Source organism: Sander lucioperca, chromosome 5 (genome assembly GCF_008315115.2).
Source record: "Sander lucioperca isolate FBNREF2018 chromosome 5, SLUC_FBN_1.2, whole genome shotgun sequence".
Lineage (NCBI taxonomy): Eukaryota > Metazoa > Chordata > Actinopteri > Perciformes > Percidae > Sander > Sander lucioperca.
The window spans coordinates 28,554,858-28,571,074 of NC_050177.1; the positions used below are offsets into that span (position 1 = coordinate 28,554,858).

Here is a 16,217-nt window from a genome sequence, read left to right on the forward strand (position 1 = left end):
ATGCTTGATACTTCAACACACAGACACACAGCACTATGGTAAGTTTCCTCTTCCTTTTTCTTGTTTCTTTTGAAAACAATTTAGTTTGTTGTTGTGAATAAGGCTATTCTTTTTTTGTGGGCTCATAGCTTCAAAATCTTCACTGGAAGTAGTAACACAAAAATCTAGTAAGTTTTAGCCATGAGTACTAACTAACTAAAACCTGCATGCATATCAGAAAATCTGTATAGCCTCTGCAAGACTGATCTATCTTACAGGAGGAATGACATGGGCAAATATGTGCTGCTGATTAAAAATAAACCTGGACATTTACTCAGCTTTGTGTGTATAACAATGTGTTAAGAGAGAGAGCAAATTATATCAAGTGTGCTGAGAGTGTAAATCCCTACTGTCTCTGTAAATACATGTATTTGCTGATTTCATGTATGACTGGTTTAGTAAAAAGGATATTGTGGCCAAGTGACTAGAGTTGAGGATACATATATTCCCGGAATGGGAATTGATTATGAAACAGTCATCCAGTTGTTGTCACCCAAAACAGAAAGAAAATAGAAAGTTAGCCTGTGTATTGTCTTTCTTGAAGGGGTGTAGCAGGAGCAGCTAAACAAATACACACCTCTACTGCCACAAGTCTTTCACCTCAAGTCAAGTCAGTTTCACCCAACAAAAAATCTTTACAGTCCCCTCTATTTTACCCACATGAAGTATCATTTGGCTCCCACATTACAAAGAAGGAAACTCAATGTGAGATGATAATAATTGAATGTGTGGAACTGGTTTGTGGTTTTGTAGCTTATCTGAAGGCAGGCATGCGTTGTATTGCCTCTTAACAATCCAAGTCATGATTTGTAAATCATATTACCTCATGTGGGAATCCCCTGACCAATAAAGCCTCACTGTGCAAGCGTCTGACTATAACTGTTGGTGATAGTAGAAAGAAGTGATAGAAGAGCGCAAACGCACATAACACACAGTCAATCATAATGCTAAATCAATGCTCTCTGTTTTACCATTGCTCTCTTAAGTTTACTAACTTGTATACATTGTATTGTGCAATACATTAAAACCACAAAGTATAGCCTCAGAATTGCCATAGAGTTCCATCAACACCTCTCTGTGGTTGTCGAAGAAATTCTACATAAGCTCTCACAAAGGCAGTACTTAATGCATAGAGTAGTTATATTAGATCGGAAAATTACTATAGAATTGGTGCTGGTGTAACAAACAGACACAGAGTCACAGAAATGAGGGTAAAACGAACCCTCTATCAAAATGTCCATATCCCGCTCAATTAACACTGAAGAAGACATGGTGCCTGTTGTTTATTTTAGCCTCCCAGTAAATCAAGGATTCCATGGTTATTCATATGACTTTTATGATCCATCTGGTATCACTTTTCCTGTAACTAAACCCCATGTACAATACAGTACTTTAGATAATGATAAGGCCCTTGGGAATTCCCTTACATGTGGTTTCTGTTGACACTACTGATCATTACAAAGCATGGCAGTGGTGTTTTCCCTGTATGGAAGGTTATTTTTTTGTTGCAAAGCACTTGATATTCTGTGAATTTGTGTTTTAAGAGCAGAGTTTAAGTACAAGGAGCTTTTCTCAAGAGTGAAAATAGCCTGTGTCATAAATACTGTAAATGTACTTTCCTTATCCTGTTACACTACAGCCTCCAACGATACTAATTCAGTTATTGTTTTCTGTCTGGGAATTTCCTGAGTCTAGGTCTACCTAACTGCTAGCTTTAACTGATACTTTCAGCACTTGGTTTCTATAATATCACAAACAATATAGTAGAAAACTAGAAGGCACTGTCTGAAGTGGAAAGGCAGATTTCTGGAGCAGGTAGAGGAAGACTTTGATAATGATCACAGTGACTTTCCTTTAGCTTGGTGTCTGTTGAAAACACTGTTTGGATGTTTCCTTTCAGGATGACTGAAACCATTTTCCTACGCAAGACTGACTGTGAAGGGCCAGTCATAAATTTCAGATAAGATGGGATTTTGTTTGTGTATAGATTGACTGTATGAACCCAGATTCCACAAACAAGACAATTTTCAAAGTATGTCAATTTTAAACAAATCAGGAGTGGTTTGAAAAGGAACTGGTAGGGCGTGTTTTCTATTGCAGCCACCCACATGGCAACTACAACTACAACTAACTTTAACAGTCAAAAACAAATTTAGATTTATGAAAAATTTAGAGAAAATGCCCCAATGACCTAATAGGATTCTGGATTCTATCCTATCACAGTGAATAACTTGTTTGTCTTTTCAACAGGCATCACATTGCAACCCCCGATATTTTCTGTAAGTACTCCTGCCATTTTCTATTACCTGATCATAATTTTGAAATGTCAGCAGTAGACATTGCAATGCTGTGACTCATTTGGAGTCTATTTTAAGATTGTTTGCATACTAGTGTTAATGTGGTCCAAGACAAGTCACTGAACACTTTCTCATTTAAACGTCCTCTTCATTCAAGTCTGACTGTAAGTCAGCCACAAAGGATTGTCAGGAAACAACCAAAAATATCCATTCAACAGGGTTTGTGACCCTGCATCACTCAGTGGAGCTATTGCTGCCTGTGTCAAGGGTCATCAACTGAAGCTCCAGAAATCATGACAGCAACATGGAACCAAAGTATATAAAGGAGCAAGGATACTGATAACTGAGAGTTACATTTATTTCCTGTAATAAATATTTTTTATCTGTAATCTTATGACTTCACACTGCTGAATTCTATGGGCGCAGGGCCAGGGGAATTTAAGTATGACGTATTGCTATCTATCAAATTGTATGTATGCATCTTTGTGTCACTGTAATGCGTTACCTGGGTAACCATGTAAAAAATGAATATGTTTCCTCATGTCTTTCAAGAAACCCAAGGCTTTCCTTTCAGCTGCTGGCTCTGGTTGGGACTTTGACGTGGCACATTCTTGTCACAGGTAAGCATATCAGTGCATCAACAACACACCCTCATCTCGGTTTTACAGTGAAATCAATTATTTATCTAAGGAATAAGTACTAGTGATATCACAACATTTAAAGCTATAGTGCGTAGTTTCTGTCACCCCCATGAGCAATTCTAAGTAATGACAACAACACTGTCGGCGCATCCACATGACGCAAGGCGCATGACAGAGGATTAAAAAAACATGATGCACTCTTCATTAGAGGTAATTATCTTGTAATTTTTATGTCCAGCTTCATCTCCAAAGCTGAACGTTGCTGTTGTCCTTTCTCAGCGGTGACGTAAAACGCATCACTCGAGCTGCTGCGCTCGAATGATGCCGGACTACACCATTTTGTAAACATAGCCATACTGAGAGTTTTGTGGAGTTGATAGTCTTAATTAGCTTTGTATGAACTCATTTGGCAATGGCTTGAATGTAAAATAGTTGCTCACTATAGCTTTAAACACTGAAACATTAATGGGGTGGCCAAAGACACACAAGGTGACAATGAAAAGTAAAATCTTTAGCTCACTGTAACGTCACTTTCGATAAAGTGACCTTTAGATTATGTAAAACATGAAAAGGACACTACTAGTTGTGTATTTTACACAAAGGGCAAAAGAGTCTAAAGAGGAACTGAGATTTGTCTACTACGTCATAAGAGAGGAGCTTTCAAAAAGCTTAAACAAAAATCCCTGACCTTCACACCCACCCACAGCCTAAACTAAGAACTGTTTACGCAACGTATATTGCTTAGGTTTAAGTATATAAGGGCTATTTGACCACTTAATGTACATGTCCTGTTACTGAACACTGCTAATAAGTGTGACTGTGTATGTAAGGATGTATGTATGTATGTATGTATGCCTGCTCATGCTGCTGTGTATGTATGTAGGTATGAATGCCTGTTCATGCTGCTTTTAGATACTATGTATCATTTTATTCTTTTTTTACTACTTTTGGTTATATCTTAAGAATGACGCCCTGCCGGGTCAATACTTCTATTCTGTTCTATTCTAATCCACTGTTTGATGCAATTTGCTGTCTTGTTTTAAGTCTGTTGTTTGTTCTTTAATGTGAAACTTTTTATGCTGCTGTCTTGGCCAGAACTCCCTTGTAAAAGAGATTCTAAATCTCAATAGGAGTATTCCTGATAAAATAAAGGTTAAATAGATAAAATAAATTTCAAGTCAAATCATAAAGATGTCAAACCATATTGTTAATGGTTTTACTGAATTACATAAAGCATAACAAAGCAATGGTTTGACTCACCTAAGTAATACTGCAAACAACTTTTGTCCCCTACTTATTTTATTTTTGTTTCTTATATTACACTTCATTCACATACCTTTAGATTTTAAATCCACAGTTAGGAAACTAAACATTCATGGTGTATTATTTATATAGTGTACATTACAAAAATACTACCTAGACGTTTTGTGAAACACAATTTGCCTATAATTTAAGATAATATTCCTGAAGACAATTTCATTTCCCAGCATGCTCTAACCCGTTACTCTTACTTTTTTCCGCAGAATGTGCTGCTCTGAATCAGCTCAGAGGGGAGGTTGGTGGAAATGTGACCTTTCACTGCTCCGTTGCCAACCAAGAATTAAAATTTTTGTACCTTCAGAAGGGCGAGATATTTGTGAATGGCTACTATGAATCAAAAGATACATCACAGCTGGCATGGAAGAACACCATAATGGATCACGACAAGACAACTATGCACATGTACAATTTGAACGTCTCACATCGTGGTGAATACCAGTGCCTTTTCCAGTACAGTGGCAGTAGTGCAACTCAAAAACAAGTCATACATCTCAGTGTCACAGGTATGTACGTATGAGTGTGTTGACATTTAAAAATGTATTTGATTGTTTGAGTTTAAAGTTGTTCAGAGTTTTTGTTTCTAACCAGAAAAATACTGTATGTGCGGCTGTGGCTCATGTGGTAGCAGTCTATGTGTCAAAGTGTCCTTGGAACACCCCGAAATCGGTGTGTGAATGTGGGTGAATGTTTATCTGATGAGCAGGTGGCGGCAGCCTCGGCCACCAGTGTATGAATGTTTCTGTGATTTGGGTGAATGGTGCCTGTAGTGTGTAAAACGCTTTGAGTAGTCGTTAAGACTAGAAAAGTGCAATTTAAATGCAGTCCATTTACCATATACAGACAGTATTCTGAATTAGGCAGTCAGATTATTTCTAACATCATAGGTGAAGAATAGTTTTTCCTCCTGATAGTAGTGCAAGTAGTGCCAAATTAATTAATGCGACAAAATCTTTATCTGAGTTACCACTTATCAAATACCTGCACAATCTCAGATGTTTGAGCTATTCGACCATAGACATTTTAACGTTTGCAATGACAATTCCAATTGACAAAGTCAATGCCATGGAGCCCTAGAGCCAGATTTGAACACAGGAGTAGGCTGTGCATATGACCTTGGCAGCTAGGTCTACAGGAAACCCTTTGCCATGCAGGTATTAAACCTTGATTTTACTGTCAGATATACTTGTTGAAGTGGGATGTGCTGTTTGAGGTAAAGGAGATCTCATTCACAGACCAATTTGTAACGTGTATTCCCAAGCCTATTTATTCAGGGTCGGAGCAGTCTGGAGTCCATCCCAACATGTCCTTTAACAGAAATGACTTAACTAAACTCTCAATAGGGTATCTATTACATGGCCACCCTATGAATAGACTTAAAATCCCTTCAGTATAATTCTCAAAAAAATATTTGCTAATCCATCACTCTCTCAGTAAAGGTGATTTGTCTGTGATCTTGGACTTAGGGAGGCTCTATGAAAACCTCTTCTATCATTAAAAAGATGAATGGTCTGTTTAACTAAACATGGCTATTTTTAGAACCCTTGACATGCTGGAAATGCAACCTACTGCTTCCTGACAGTGCTGTTTTTTCTCTGTGTGTCTCTCCTAGCCAACTACAGTAAACCTGCTCTCACAGTGCGCTACAGTGATGAAAACCATCACAGTTGCCTAGTGACATGTGCTTCACATTGTGGGTACCCAGGCAACAAGGTGACTTGGAACGTACCAGAGAGTCAGATGTGGAACGTTTTGAACAGCAGTGAAATGAGCGATCCAAAAACCATGATGGTCAACAGCTCAAGCACTGCATACTTCAACTGCTCCAATGGAGCGACATCAATCAGCTGCTCTGTGGGCAACGTCAGCTCAGACAAGTTCTCAGTCTGTGAGTAATAAAACTCAAAAAAGACCAGTCCCAATGGTTTCTCCACCAAAATATGTTTTATGCTTTAAACCCAATGGGCAAGTTTTGGGAAGTGTGAAAGGCAACGGAAACCCCTTGGCATAGATCCCCTTAGATGGCTACTGTTTAAGGAATATGTGAGGGAATTTTTTGCATCTCTTTTACATCCTGTAAGTATCTGAGTTTCACGGAAGAGTTCAAAGTTTCTGTGAAGAGATTTTAAAGCTTAAAAACAAGACAAGCCAACAGGTCTGTGAGAATGTAAATAGGCACAGCTGTGCTTTGAGCACATGATGATGTTTAGCACGTATAGTGTTTACTATGTTCACCATCTCAGTTTAGCATGGTAGCATGCTAACATTTACTAACTGTCAATAAACACAAAGTACTGCTGAGGCTGATGGGAATAGCCTATAATTAGTTTTGTAGGTATTTGACAAATAGCTACTATTGGACCAACTCAGATTTTACCTTATGATGAAAAATCACTAACATTTTTAAAGTTTATCCTCTGAGAACCATGAATGTCTGTACAAGTTACTGTCGATCTGTCTAGTTGACGTTGAGATTTTCCCATCTTGGCCAAAGTAATGGACCAACCAACCGACATTCCTATCCCTAGAGCCAAAATGTTGCTAGCAAAATGCTAAAGTGGTTTAGCTTGTTCACACTTTAGCCCACATGCTGCTGGATCACACATATTTGGCTTTCTCATTTCTCATAATTGTTGTGCTTTAGACTAATCAAATACAAACATTCTCTTTATTCTGTACAACATATAACTACTGTATATACTACATATAAAGATTGTTTCACGGCGGTTAAGTTCAAAAGCACAAATAAACACACCTCCGACCCAGCAGTAAGGTGCCATATTGACAAATTATGTGAATGCAGAGCTTGTGCGTCGTTAAAAGACGCTGGGCAAAGTGGCAGTTGGGAATGTGAGGAATGTGGCAATTCTTCTGCACCATAGAGCTCCATTACGGTTCAGAAACTACTCAGTGGGGCGCCTGGGTAGCTCACCTGGTAGAGCATGCACCCATATACAGAGGCTCAGTCCTTGACGCTGCGGCCCCAGGTTCAACTCTGACCTGTGGCCTTTTGCTGCATGTCATTCCCTTCTCTCTCCCCTTTCATGTCTAAGCTGTCCTGTCATAATAAAGGCCTAAAGAAATGCCACAAAAAAAAAAAAACTGCTGCAACCATGGACATAGGCAATGTCTTTTATATTGAGTCAATCACACATACTCATCCTGCTGCCCTAAATACTTACTAGCGCATCAAATGTGTATTAATCCGCGCCTAAAATAGTCCCCAACAAATGCACAATTTACTCTTGTTTGAATATATTTGAATATATCCCTTAAAAATGAAACTATACATTTGTGATTTGTCTATAAAGATTTATATCTTCAGTAGCAGCAAATGTGTTTGAAGCTAAGAGCCACAGGCAAGGTAGTGAAAATGTGGAGAAGACTCACATACTCAGTTTTGGTCTTTTAATGGGATTTTTTGACAATAAGAAAAAATACACCATGTTGGTTATGTTATAAACTCAACTGTTCCAGTTCATATGCTTTTGAGACTGATAAACATTGTTCTCATCTGAAGGTGCATCCATTGAGCCCCCACCTGTTCCTCCCAGTCCTGTGATTGAAGCCATCTGTGCAGTGGTGGGTATCACTATTATCAGTATTGTGTCGGTATTGCTGCTGTGGTGGAGATGCAAGAAGGGACAGAGAGGTAAGGACAGATATTAGGTTTGTCACAATGTAGCAGTTTTACACACATTTGCATATCTGTTTGTAAAAATAGAAAGAAGTATGAATGACCCAGTATTGGGCATAACTCACAGCAGTTTCTATGTTGGTTTCCAGGAGCGGCAGCAGTACATTTTAGGCGAGTAAATGGATGTGAGGAGTAAGTGGATATTTACAATTACCATATATATATATATATATATATATATATATACATATATATATATATATATATATATATATATATATATATATATATATATATATATACATATATACATATATTCCATGAGGCACAACTGCAATAAAGAATTGCTGTAGTTCATGAATTCCCAGTTCCCAGTTGCCTAAAATGTTCTTTGTAACATCGGTAAATTATAATTTAATTTAATTATATTTAATTGAAATATTGTATAACTGACCTTATCCATCCCGATATTTTCTATTTTTCAATTTCCCCAGGGAGGCAACAGTCCACAATGAAAGCAATGAAGGGAAAGAGGCCTCTTGAGTTCCGAATTGGTGAAGATGACTGAACGACTTCTTCTTCTTGGTTCTAGAATCTAGAACTAAAACTATATGTCATTCAAGTGTACGTTACATTTGTGACTGACTAGCTGTATACAAGCCAGGAACCGCCAGAGTGGTCAGTGACTCATTGACACTAGTCTGTGAATCAGAATCACTGGGGAATGCTGTCGACATTTCACTGACAATGACTTTTAAGTGTTTGAGGAAGTATTCCTTATGAGTATCACTTTACGGGTGATATGCAGTGCGACATTCAACTGAGAGTAGCTTACTTCTAAAAAAACAATAATAATAAAATAGATAAAGACTTTTCCAATGGTTGTGGTGAGATTGTTATTGTATACTGGAAAACAGTTTCTGTGTGGAGAAAAACTTCCCAGCACTATGAGCAGTAAAAACAAAAACTGTGTTTAAAGTTTGGAAAAATATATATTTTGTTGTTACACTGACCTCTACGGGCAGAAGTGGGATCTGTTAAACATGCTGTAAGTTTCACTTTTGGACTGTTCCATCTTTAAATACAGTATGATAGTGTTGTTGTTGTTGTTGTTGTTGTTGTTGTTGCACTTTAAAATTCCCCTTGTGCCTTTTCTTAAGTATAGCACAGTCTACAACATTATCTTGTGTTAGTGTTTAGCTTTGTGGAATTGTTTTATTTTTTTATTTAATGCACATAATAGAACAGTCAATGTTAGTCATGTCATGGCAGTATCCAATTAATTTTGTTTTGAAAGTGTTTGAAATGTACTGTGGTTCCCTAATTTTGTCTAGGGTTTTATTCTCCAATTAGTTTTGTCTATCAGAAATGATCATTGGCAAGGAAAATATGTGTGAATGCAGAAGAGCTGTTTTTCTGCAATAGATTCCAGTATTTTAGGAGGTGAGGTGCAATATTAAATACAAAGGGAAAGGTTTTTTTTTCTTTGTTAATTAAATTACCGTTCCCCTTAAAACTAATATTTTGGTCTTCTTAGCAATTCTGACATTTTTTCTCAGGTGACTATTCTCATGTAAAATATTGTTATTTTGCTATTTATTTAATTTTATGTTTTTCTTTCTTAATATAAAATTGTGTGTTGTTTACCCTGTTTACACTTGTTGGGTAATTTAGGCTGTTATTCTTCCTTCCTATGAATGAATGAATTACCAAACATTTCAAAGGGCTGCTTCCGTTTCCTACATCTGTAAGAAACACTCTTGTCAGACGGCTGTTTGCTTACTTTTTCATGTTTATGTGGCATTTTACATAACTTCACAATCCTGTCCTATATCTTATTTTCATTCTTTGGTACTAAAATGTACGATAGATTAAACTTGTAATTATACTTGTATTGTGTTGTAAGAAGAATTACTCAAATTGTTCACTTACTTCACTATATGGTCAGAATATGGTGTTTAAACTGCTGCAGTGGATTGGCTATATAGTATTTACACAATTTACACAGTTTTACGACTTGACTTGGGCTTTTAGTCACACAAACGGGTAGAAATAGAGCTTTACCACAACTCGGTTTTTTTTGTTGCAATGCAGTTTTATTGCCACTAGATGTCGTACTAGCACCAGAGTCAAGAAAAATCTGCTATCATGGCTGATTGGTACTGTGTATTACAACATCTAAATATTAGTACCACATCCCTGAGACTGATCACATTTGTGAGCCAGCCTGCAAAAGTGATTTCTCTTCCGCTGGCTTTGGGAATGAAACCATGTTTATGCATTCAGCATATGATGTATATTCAGAGCATTGCGAGCACAATCCTTTTTAACAGGGATACATGGTGTCTCTTTGACCTCAATATGTGGTCACCTGCCAGGGGAAGGGTGAGTTACTCTGCTTTACTGAAGGAGAAGATAATAAGTGCAGGAAAATTAGATGATTGTAGACTAGATGTGAGATGACATCAAAGGATATGCTCATATGATAGTAATGAGTCTATGAAAGAGGACACAAGAGGATTACCTGCTTAACATTGGATATTGTTAACATTATAGATATACACATACTGTAATCTGTCTTTCTGTATATACATATCTGTCTCAAACTATTTCCACCACATCTCTCTTGCTCCCATTCTCTTTCTCCTTCTTTGCACTTTTTATTCTTTCATAACACACCTCCATTTCTCTTTCCTGCTTGCTTTATCTCTGTCTCATGAGTCACTGTGACAGGCTGTCAGTCCACCTCTCTGTCCTGTGTTTACATTGGGCAGCAGAGCAGCACCAGGCTGGTTGCACTTCAGGAATGCAACCCCCAAGGTCCCTGCCTTCCTTCTCCACCTCTTTTTCCCTTCTCCACACATTTATCCTCCACATCTTTTTCTTTCCTTCCTTTATTCTTTCATTCCCTCATTGAACAAACTTGCTCCTTCCTCTCACTTTCCTTCTGTTCCTTCTTCCGTTTTTTTCCCCTCCGCTCCTCTCATCCCTCTAATTATCATCCCCTCTGCCCCATTAAACCCCCCCCCCCCCACACACACACACACACAAGCCCCCAATTTCTCCCTCTGCCACCTTTCTCTCCTTTTTTCTTACCCACGATTTCCCGAACCTCCACTCCCCTTTTTTCCTCGCCTTTTTCTATCACCTCTTTAAAATTCAGATAGCATTGTCCAAACTCTCCCCCCCCCCCCATTCCCCTGTCATCATTCCCTCACCTCCCACTCCTCCCCATCTCTCTGTCCTCCCTCATTCCTCTGCTGTCTAACCTAAACAAACCAGAGAGGACTTTCCTCTGTGGTGGCTGTAGCATGAAATACACCACGTCAGACTTGGTTTAAACATAAACATTAGTCAATTTAAGGGACTGGAAAAGGATATGAGGTGCTTAAGTTCAACATGAGATAGAGCTACTATTAGGAAGTCTTAATGCTAAAACTTACCACTGAATATACAGAAATCAGCTCAGAGAACTGTATAGTTTGGTGTGTATAGGCAAAAGTATATTGTTTTGAATGGGGCAACTGTATCAGAGCAAATCAATGGAGTCCATAAATAATAAAAAAGGGCCTTTTCCATTGGTTTGTTTGTTGAACAAGTTAAAATCCTACAGATCACAAAATTTGTTTGGGCCACGGGGAACTCCATTCATCGAGTCTTTGAAATAAAAGCCTTTATACCTTTTACAATGAGGAGTGCCTTGGATTTGATTTGTATTTGTCGATGAATATTGTTAAATATTTTTAGAGGATAGAAATACTTATATTTGTAACTTCTACTGACATTTTGTTTCCAAATGGAATTAATCATGCAACAATTAAAAGTATTTATTGCCACCTTGGGAATCGAGGCCAAGAAAGTAGATCTAATTATTATGAACAATCTATGCACACTGTTCGGTTTTCCAGTGACGCATGCAGCAGAGTGTAATCTCCTGCTTATTGGAAAACCTTTTCAGTCAGAACACAGTCCTGTGGCATTTCTCAGCAAGCAGCGTGTGACCTCTGCCACAGTGTTCTGTGTGGTGTCCATACCAGGGGATTTATAATCAGATTATACTAGTTATGAAAGTCAACTAGATTAGTTTTAGTACAGGGAGCCAGAGTACAAGACATTGATTCAAAGCTAGAGAGGGAGCTGATCAGCATGAGGGAGATTGGGCTGTTAACGTTCTCAAAATAACACCAAGCATTTCAATCTCATGCATATGTGAATGTGTGTGTGGTCTATATGCAAACAATGCAGAATAGTGGAACTCTCAACATGAATAAACATTACATTTTATGTTAAAAGCATCACAAAACATTAGAAACTTTGATTTAGTTGTTGTCTGTTTGTCCCTGATTTACAGGACCTGCTAGTAGGTTCCTGTCTTGTGCTTTGAGTTTTGGTGGTGCGTGTCTGCCCCTTTTGTGTACATTTTAGCAGATACCTTTAGTAGATGGGGTAGATGGAAGCAACAGAATGAGGCAGATGGAGCAGAGACAGTGAGGGGCCGAGCAGGTCAGGAGGTTCAGCTCTGGTGCTTCAGCGGAGTGATCATATTGTTGCTGTCACTGCAGAAACCCTCTCCCTGACCTCCAGAGACAGGAGAGGTGACCTGGAAGCATTTATCACCTCTGTGCTTTCTGACCCATGACCTGAGGCCTGAGATAGGGAAAAAGAACACCAGAGGGTAGCAGGGAGGAGATGCAGAAAGACATGGGGAAGAGGAGACCGATGCAACAATACATAAGTAGTTATTTGTTATAATACATTTGTAAAGTAGAACTGTTTGTTATGTTGCTTGTAAGAGGAATGTGGATATTTCTGAAAGACAAATTGCTTTCTGTACTTTAAAGTTATAATGGCAGGTTTGTGAAACTGTTGGAAACCAGTGTGGATTCTGTGAGTGTGCATCAATGGCAATATTTCTCTTGGTCAGAAGATGAAAACATTGCCGGTGCAGTATCTATGTGTGGTCCTGCTTTTGGTTGAGCCAAAAACAATCAGTAGAGACTTGAAAGAGCCTAAAACAAGTTGGGAGAGAGAGGAATGGTTGCTGGCTCCGAGCCCATTAGAACTATTAACACCTCTCTGGTGATACACCAGACACCAAGGTTTTTTTCAACTAAGCTACAACTCAATACGTATAGTTTGTGTGTGTGTGTGTGTGTGTGTGTGCGTGTGTGCGCGCGCGTGCACGCGTGCGTTGATGAGCAAAATCTGAGCAAACACTGACAAGTCACATCTCCTTTGAATATATATATATATAGAACTGCTTTAGATGTGACTTTACTTTTGCACACAGACACCCTCACACACATGCACACACTCAGAGAATCTATCTATCTATCTGTCTATCTATAAAACTGTACATTAGACATTGTTCCGCTGCCTGAAACACTCTGACAGGTGATCATGCTAAAGCTGACTGTCTCGTGGGAGGATCGTATGAGGGGAGCCAACAAGAAGAACAGAGACCATCATGAGGGATTGGTGGGTAAGATGCCCAGTTGGCTGCGGACGGTTGGCAGCCTCATGTTTCTGCAGAGGCTGAACATCAAAGATCATCAAAAGTATTTCTAATGGGTGTTGTGAAAGACTGTTAGTGACATCACGCTATAACATGATGTTTGTTACTTGATACAACATTTTATGTCTTGCTACTTGGTGTTTCACACTACTTTTCTACTGCGTGATAACCGAGGATAGATATTTGCATTTCACAGCCTACTACTGTGTAGATTCCTCTACTGTGACCTTATTTGGTTACTGTGACATTTTCTATTACACAGCAGGCAACTGCTCAGCCATAAATTGCAGAGTCTTGGCTTGTTTGCTTTTCTCTTCATGCACGTAAAAAAGGAAGTCAGTGTGGATTAAAGGGACAGTGTGGATTATTGGAGACCAGACAATGAAAATGGATGAGATTAAGTAATCTAGTGTACAATAATTAGCCATAACTAAAATGTGGCTAATTTGGGGTGTTTATTTTCTTCCTCTGGTATCATAAGCAATACATTATATTGTTTGAATCAAATCAACAAGTGTAATGTTTTCAAATCTTTTTCGATGAAAAATCAAACTATGTCGGCAAATGTGCAGTTTAACCCTTAAGCAAAACAATATCAGGTATGTAGATGTTAGTGCAAGCAAATACTAAAAATGTGTAAATTATGGCGCTGAAACATTATCAAGCCGTTTGGTGTGTGTGTGTGTGTGTGTGTGTATTTATGTGTGTATGTGTATTTATGTGTGTGTTTGTGGATGCATGGAATCTATCACCTCTGGCAATTGCTGTTGCAACAGCTGGGTGGCATTTATCCAATTATTTTCTGCATACAACAGTACATGTATATCTTTTGCATATCAGCTGCTGCAGGGAAAAAGAAGGTGTAGAAATGGGAAATAAACAAAAACATTTTTTGTATGTTTCTGTGTGTGGTTGGACTGAAGAGCTGTAGATGAAGGGGACACAACTGAAACCAAGTAAAGACGTGAAGAAAAATGGCTGACATGCTGTGCAAGCTAGGGATACTTGACACCAACAGGTCCTTACGGCAACCTCCACTTAAATTTATCTCTACACTCCAGACGTGGTGAGGGATTTGTGGAGGGACAGGGTGTACAGACACTAATGTGGCTGAAATACAGAGACAAATTAATGCAGTTTATGTACAGTAGAGACATTTTTCGAGTATGTTCCCCACTGTAATCTGAGAAATTACCTGTGTATGAGCCTGCATGTGGAGGAGAGAAATGAAGGTGCGTGTATATGCATGTGTGTATTTGCGTGTGTAATAAGAGACACCTGAGACAGTTAGAAGGTCATTCCTGGAGTCTGGTCACATAGCTTTGATCATTTTCTCGTCGCCTCAGAAATAGACCAGAGAGGACGGGATGGGCACAAACTCTCCCTCTTTATGTGTGTGTATCCAAGGGAGCGAGCTAGCCCAACAGCCTGGCAGGGAATCCACACTTGTTTGTAGTGCAAAAGCCTGTGTGTGCATGACTGCACTAATGCAGTTGCACCCATACCTTTGTTTGGCACTGCTTGTGTTTGCTGTGTGAATGTGTTCATGCACATGCACGCGAATGCGTGTGGGGACAGTGTGTGTGTGTGCACTCATGTGAGTGTTAAGAGGTGTGATCGTGGTTTAAATTCTCAAATTGTCAAAACAGAAAATTCATGCTAGAGCCTCAGATCAGATTCTGAGAGCTGTGCTACTGCAGACTACATTATTATACACCGCTTACATGCAAGTTTGTAAGCAGATACACACATAAGCAACCAAACACAGTGTCATTCTCAGCAGGTTGGGCCTTCAAAATAATACCTACTACAATGTGTATGGGTTTAGAGAGAGATAGAGACACATTGTGAGTGTATGTTTACCTTTATGGATGTAAATGCAAACTAAGTTCAGAATAATCAGAATAATACTCATAATTCTTCATTTGTTCACATTCTTTACACATCATTTTAGAAAATGGCATAGCATTTTTGAGCCATGGCATGCAACATCAGGAGCATGTAATCTGATTTTGACGAGTTTGAGTTAATTATATTTGAAGTAACAACTATTGCAGTTACTTCGAAGGGCACAGTTACATACATAACATAAATCTGTTGCTCAATTTCCATCACACTGACCATGAGTTGTTAATGGAGTGTGGTATTTTAACAAGGAGAACATGTTTACGAGGAGCAGAAGTAGATGTTGTGGAAAGAGGTGCCCTCCTCTGTGTTTTATTTTTTTGGGGGGAATTTTGACTTCAGCAAACCTTGTAAGGCAAGGATTCATTCAGTGCAGAGTTTGAAGAAGGCATTAAAGTATTTAATTTGACCCTAAAGCAGCACACATGTAGATGGGAATGACTCACCATGCAGGGCACCAATCACAGTGAAAGAAAACCACCCAGCAGGCAAGAATGATTATTTTTCCTTCAGAAACTAGTTTGTGAGCAGTTTTCTGTGAACATGCAGCTACACTCTCAAGAAAACATTGGTGTGACAGATGACATAATTTAGTTAAAACATTACAGCTTAAAAATTATATTTTAATATGATGGCTTATTCAGAATTTCAAAGACTAAAAAGGTAATTATTTTTGCTTAATTTTGCCCACTGGAACTGGCTGCAAATTACCTCCCTGTGTCCTCACACAAAAGCACACAATGGGGAGCCAATTTATATTTGACAATTACATCTATAGATTTGTTTTACTCCTCTGTTATATTAGCCTTTAGGCTAAGCACCACTGGTTGGCCCTCAAATATAGAAAGCAACAGAGTATAATTAAC

At 38.6% G+C, this 16,217-nt stretch overlaps 1 protein-coding gene across 2 annotated transcripts; it reads left to right on the forward strand.

Moving 5' to 3' along the window:
- On the forward strand, positions 1-9,833 carry LOC116048248. 2 transcript variants are annotated; one of them, XM_036001657.1, is made up of 8 exons: positions 1-38; positions 2,290-2,318; positions 2,889-2,955; positions 4,497-4,800; positions 5,907-6,182; positions 7,815-7,946; positions 8,081-8,123; positions 8,426-9,833. In XM_036001657.1, exons 1-8 carry the CDS (start codon positions 36-38, stop codon positions 8,472-8,474), a joined length of 903 nt encoding a protein of 300 aa, XP_035857550.1. In that variant the 5' UTR covers positions 1-35; the 3' UTR covers positions 8,475-9,833. The 2 variants fall into 2 exon arrangements, with proteins under 2 accessions (XP_035857550.1, XP_031153082.1); XM_031297222.2 differs by having other exon boundaries at positions 2-38; positions 2,889-2,956; positions 4,501-4,800.
- The last annotated feature ends 6,384 nt before the right edge of the window (positions 9,834-16,217 follow it).

What these genes read in the sequence shown, in the direction of transcription:
- LOC116048248 (XM_036001657.1), top strand. An exon ending in CATACATCTCAGTGTCACAG is followed by an intron (nt 4,801 to 5,906) that starts GTATGTACGTAT and finishes TGTCTCTCCTAG; the next exon opens with CCAACTACAGTAAACCTGCT. An exon ending in CTCAGACAAGTTCTCAGTCT is followed by an intron (nt 6,183 to 7,814) that starts GTGAGTAATAAA and finishes TCTCATCTGAAG; the next exon opens with GTGCATCCATTGAGCCCCCA.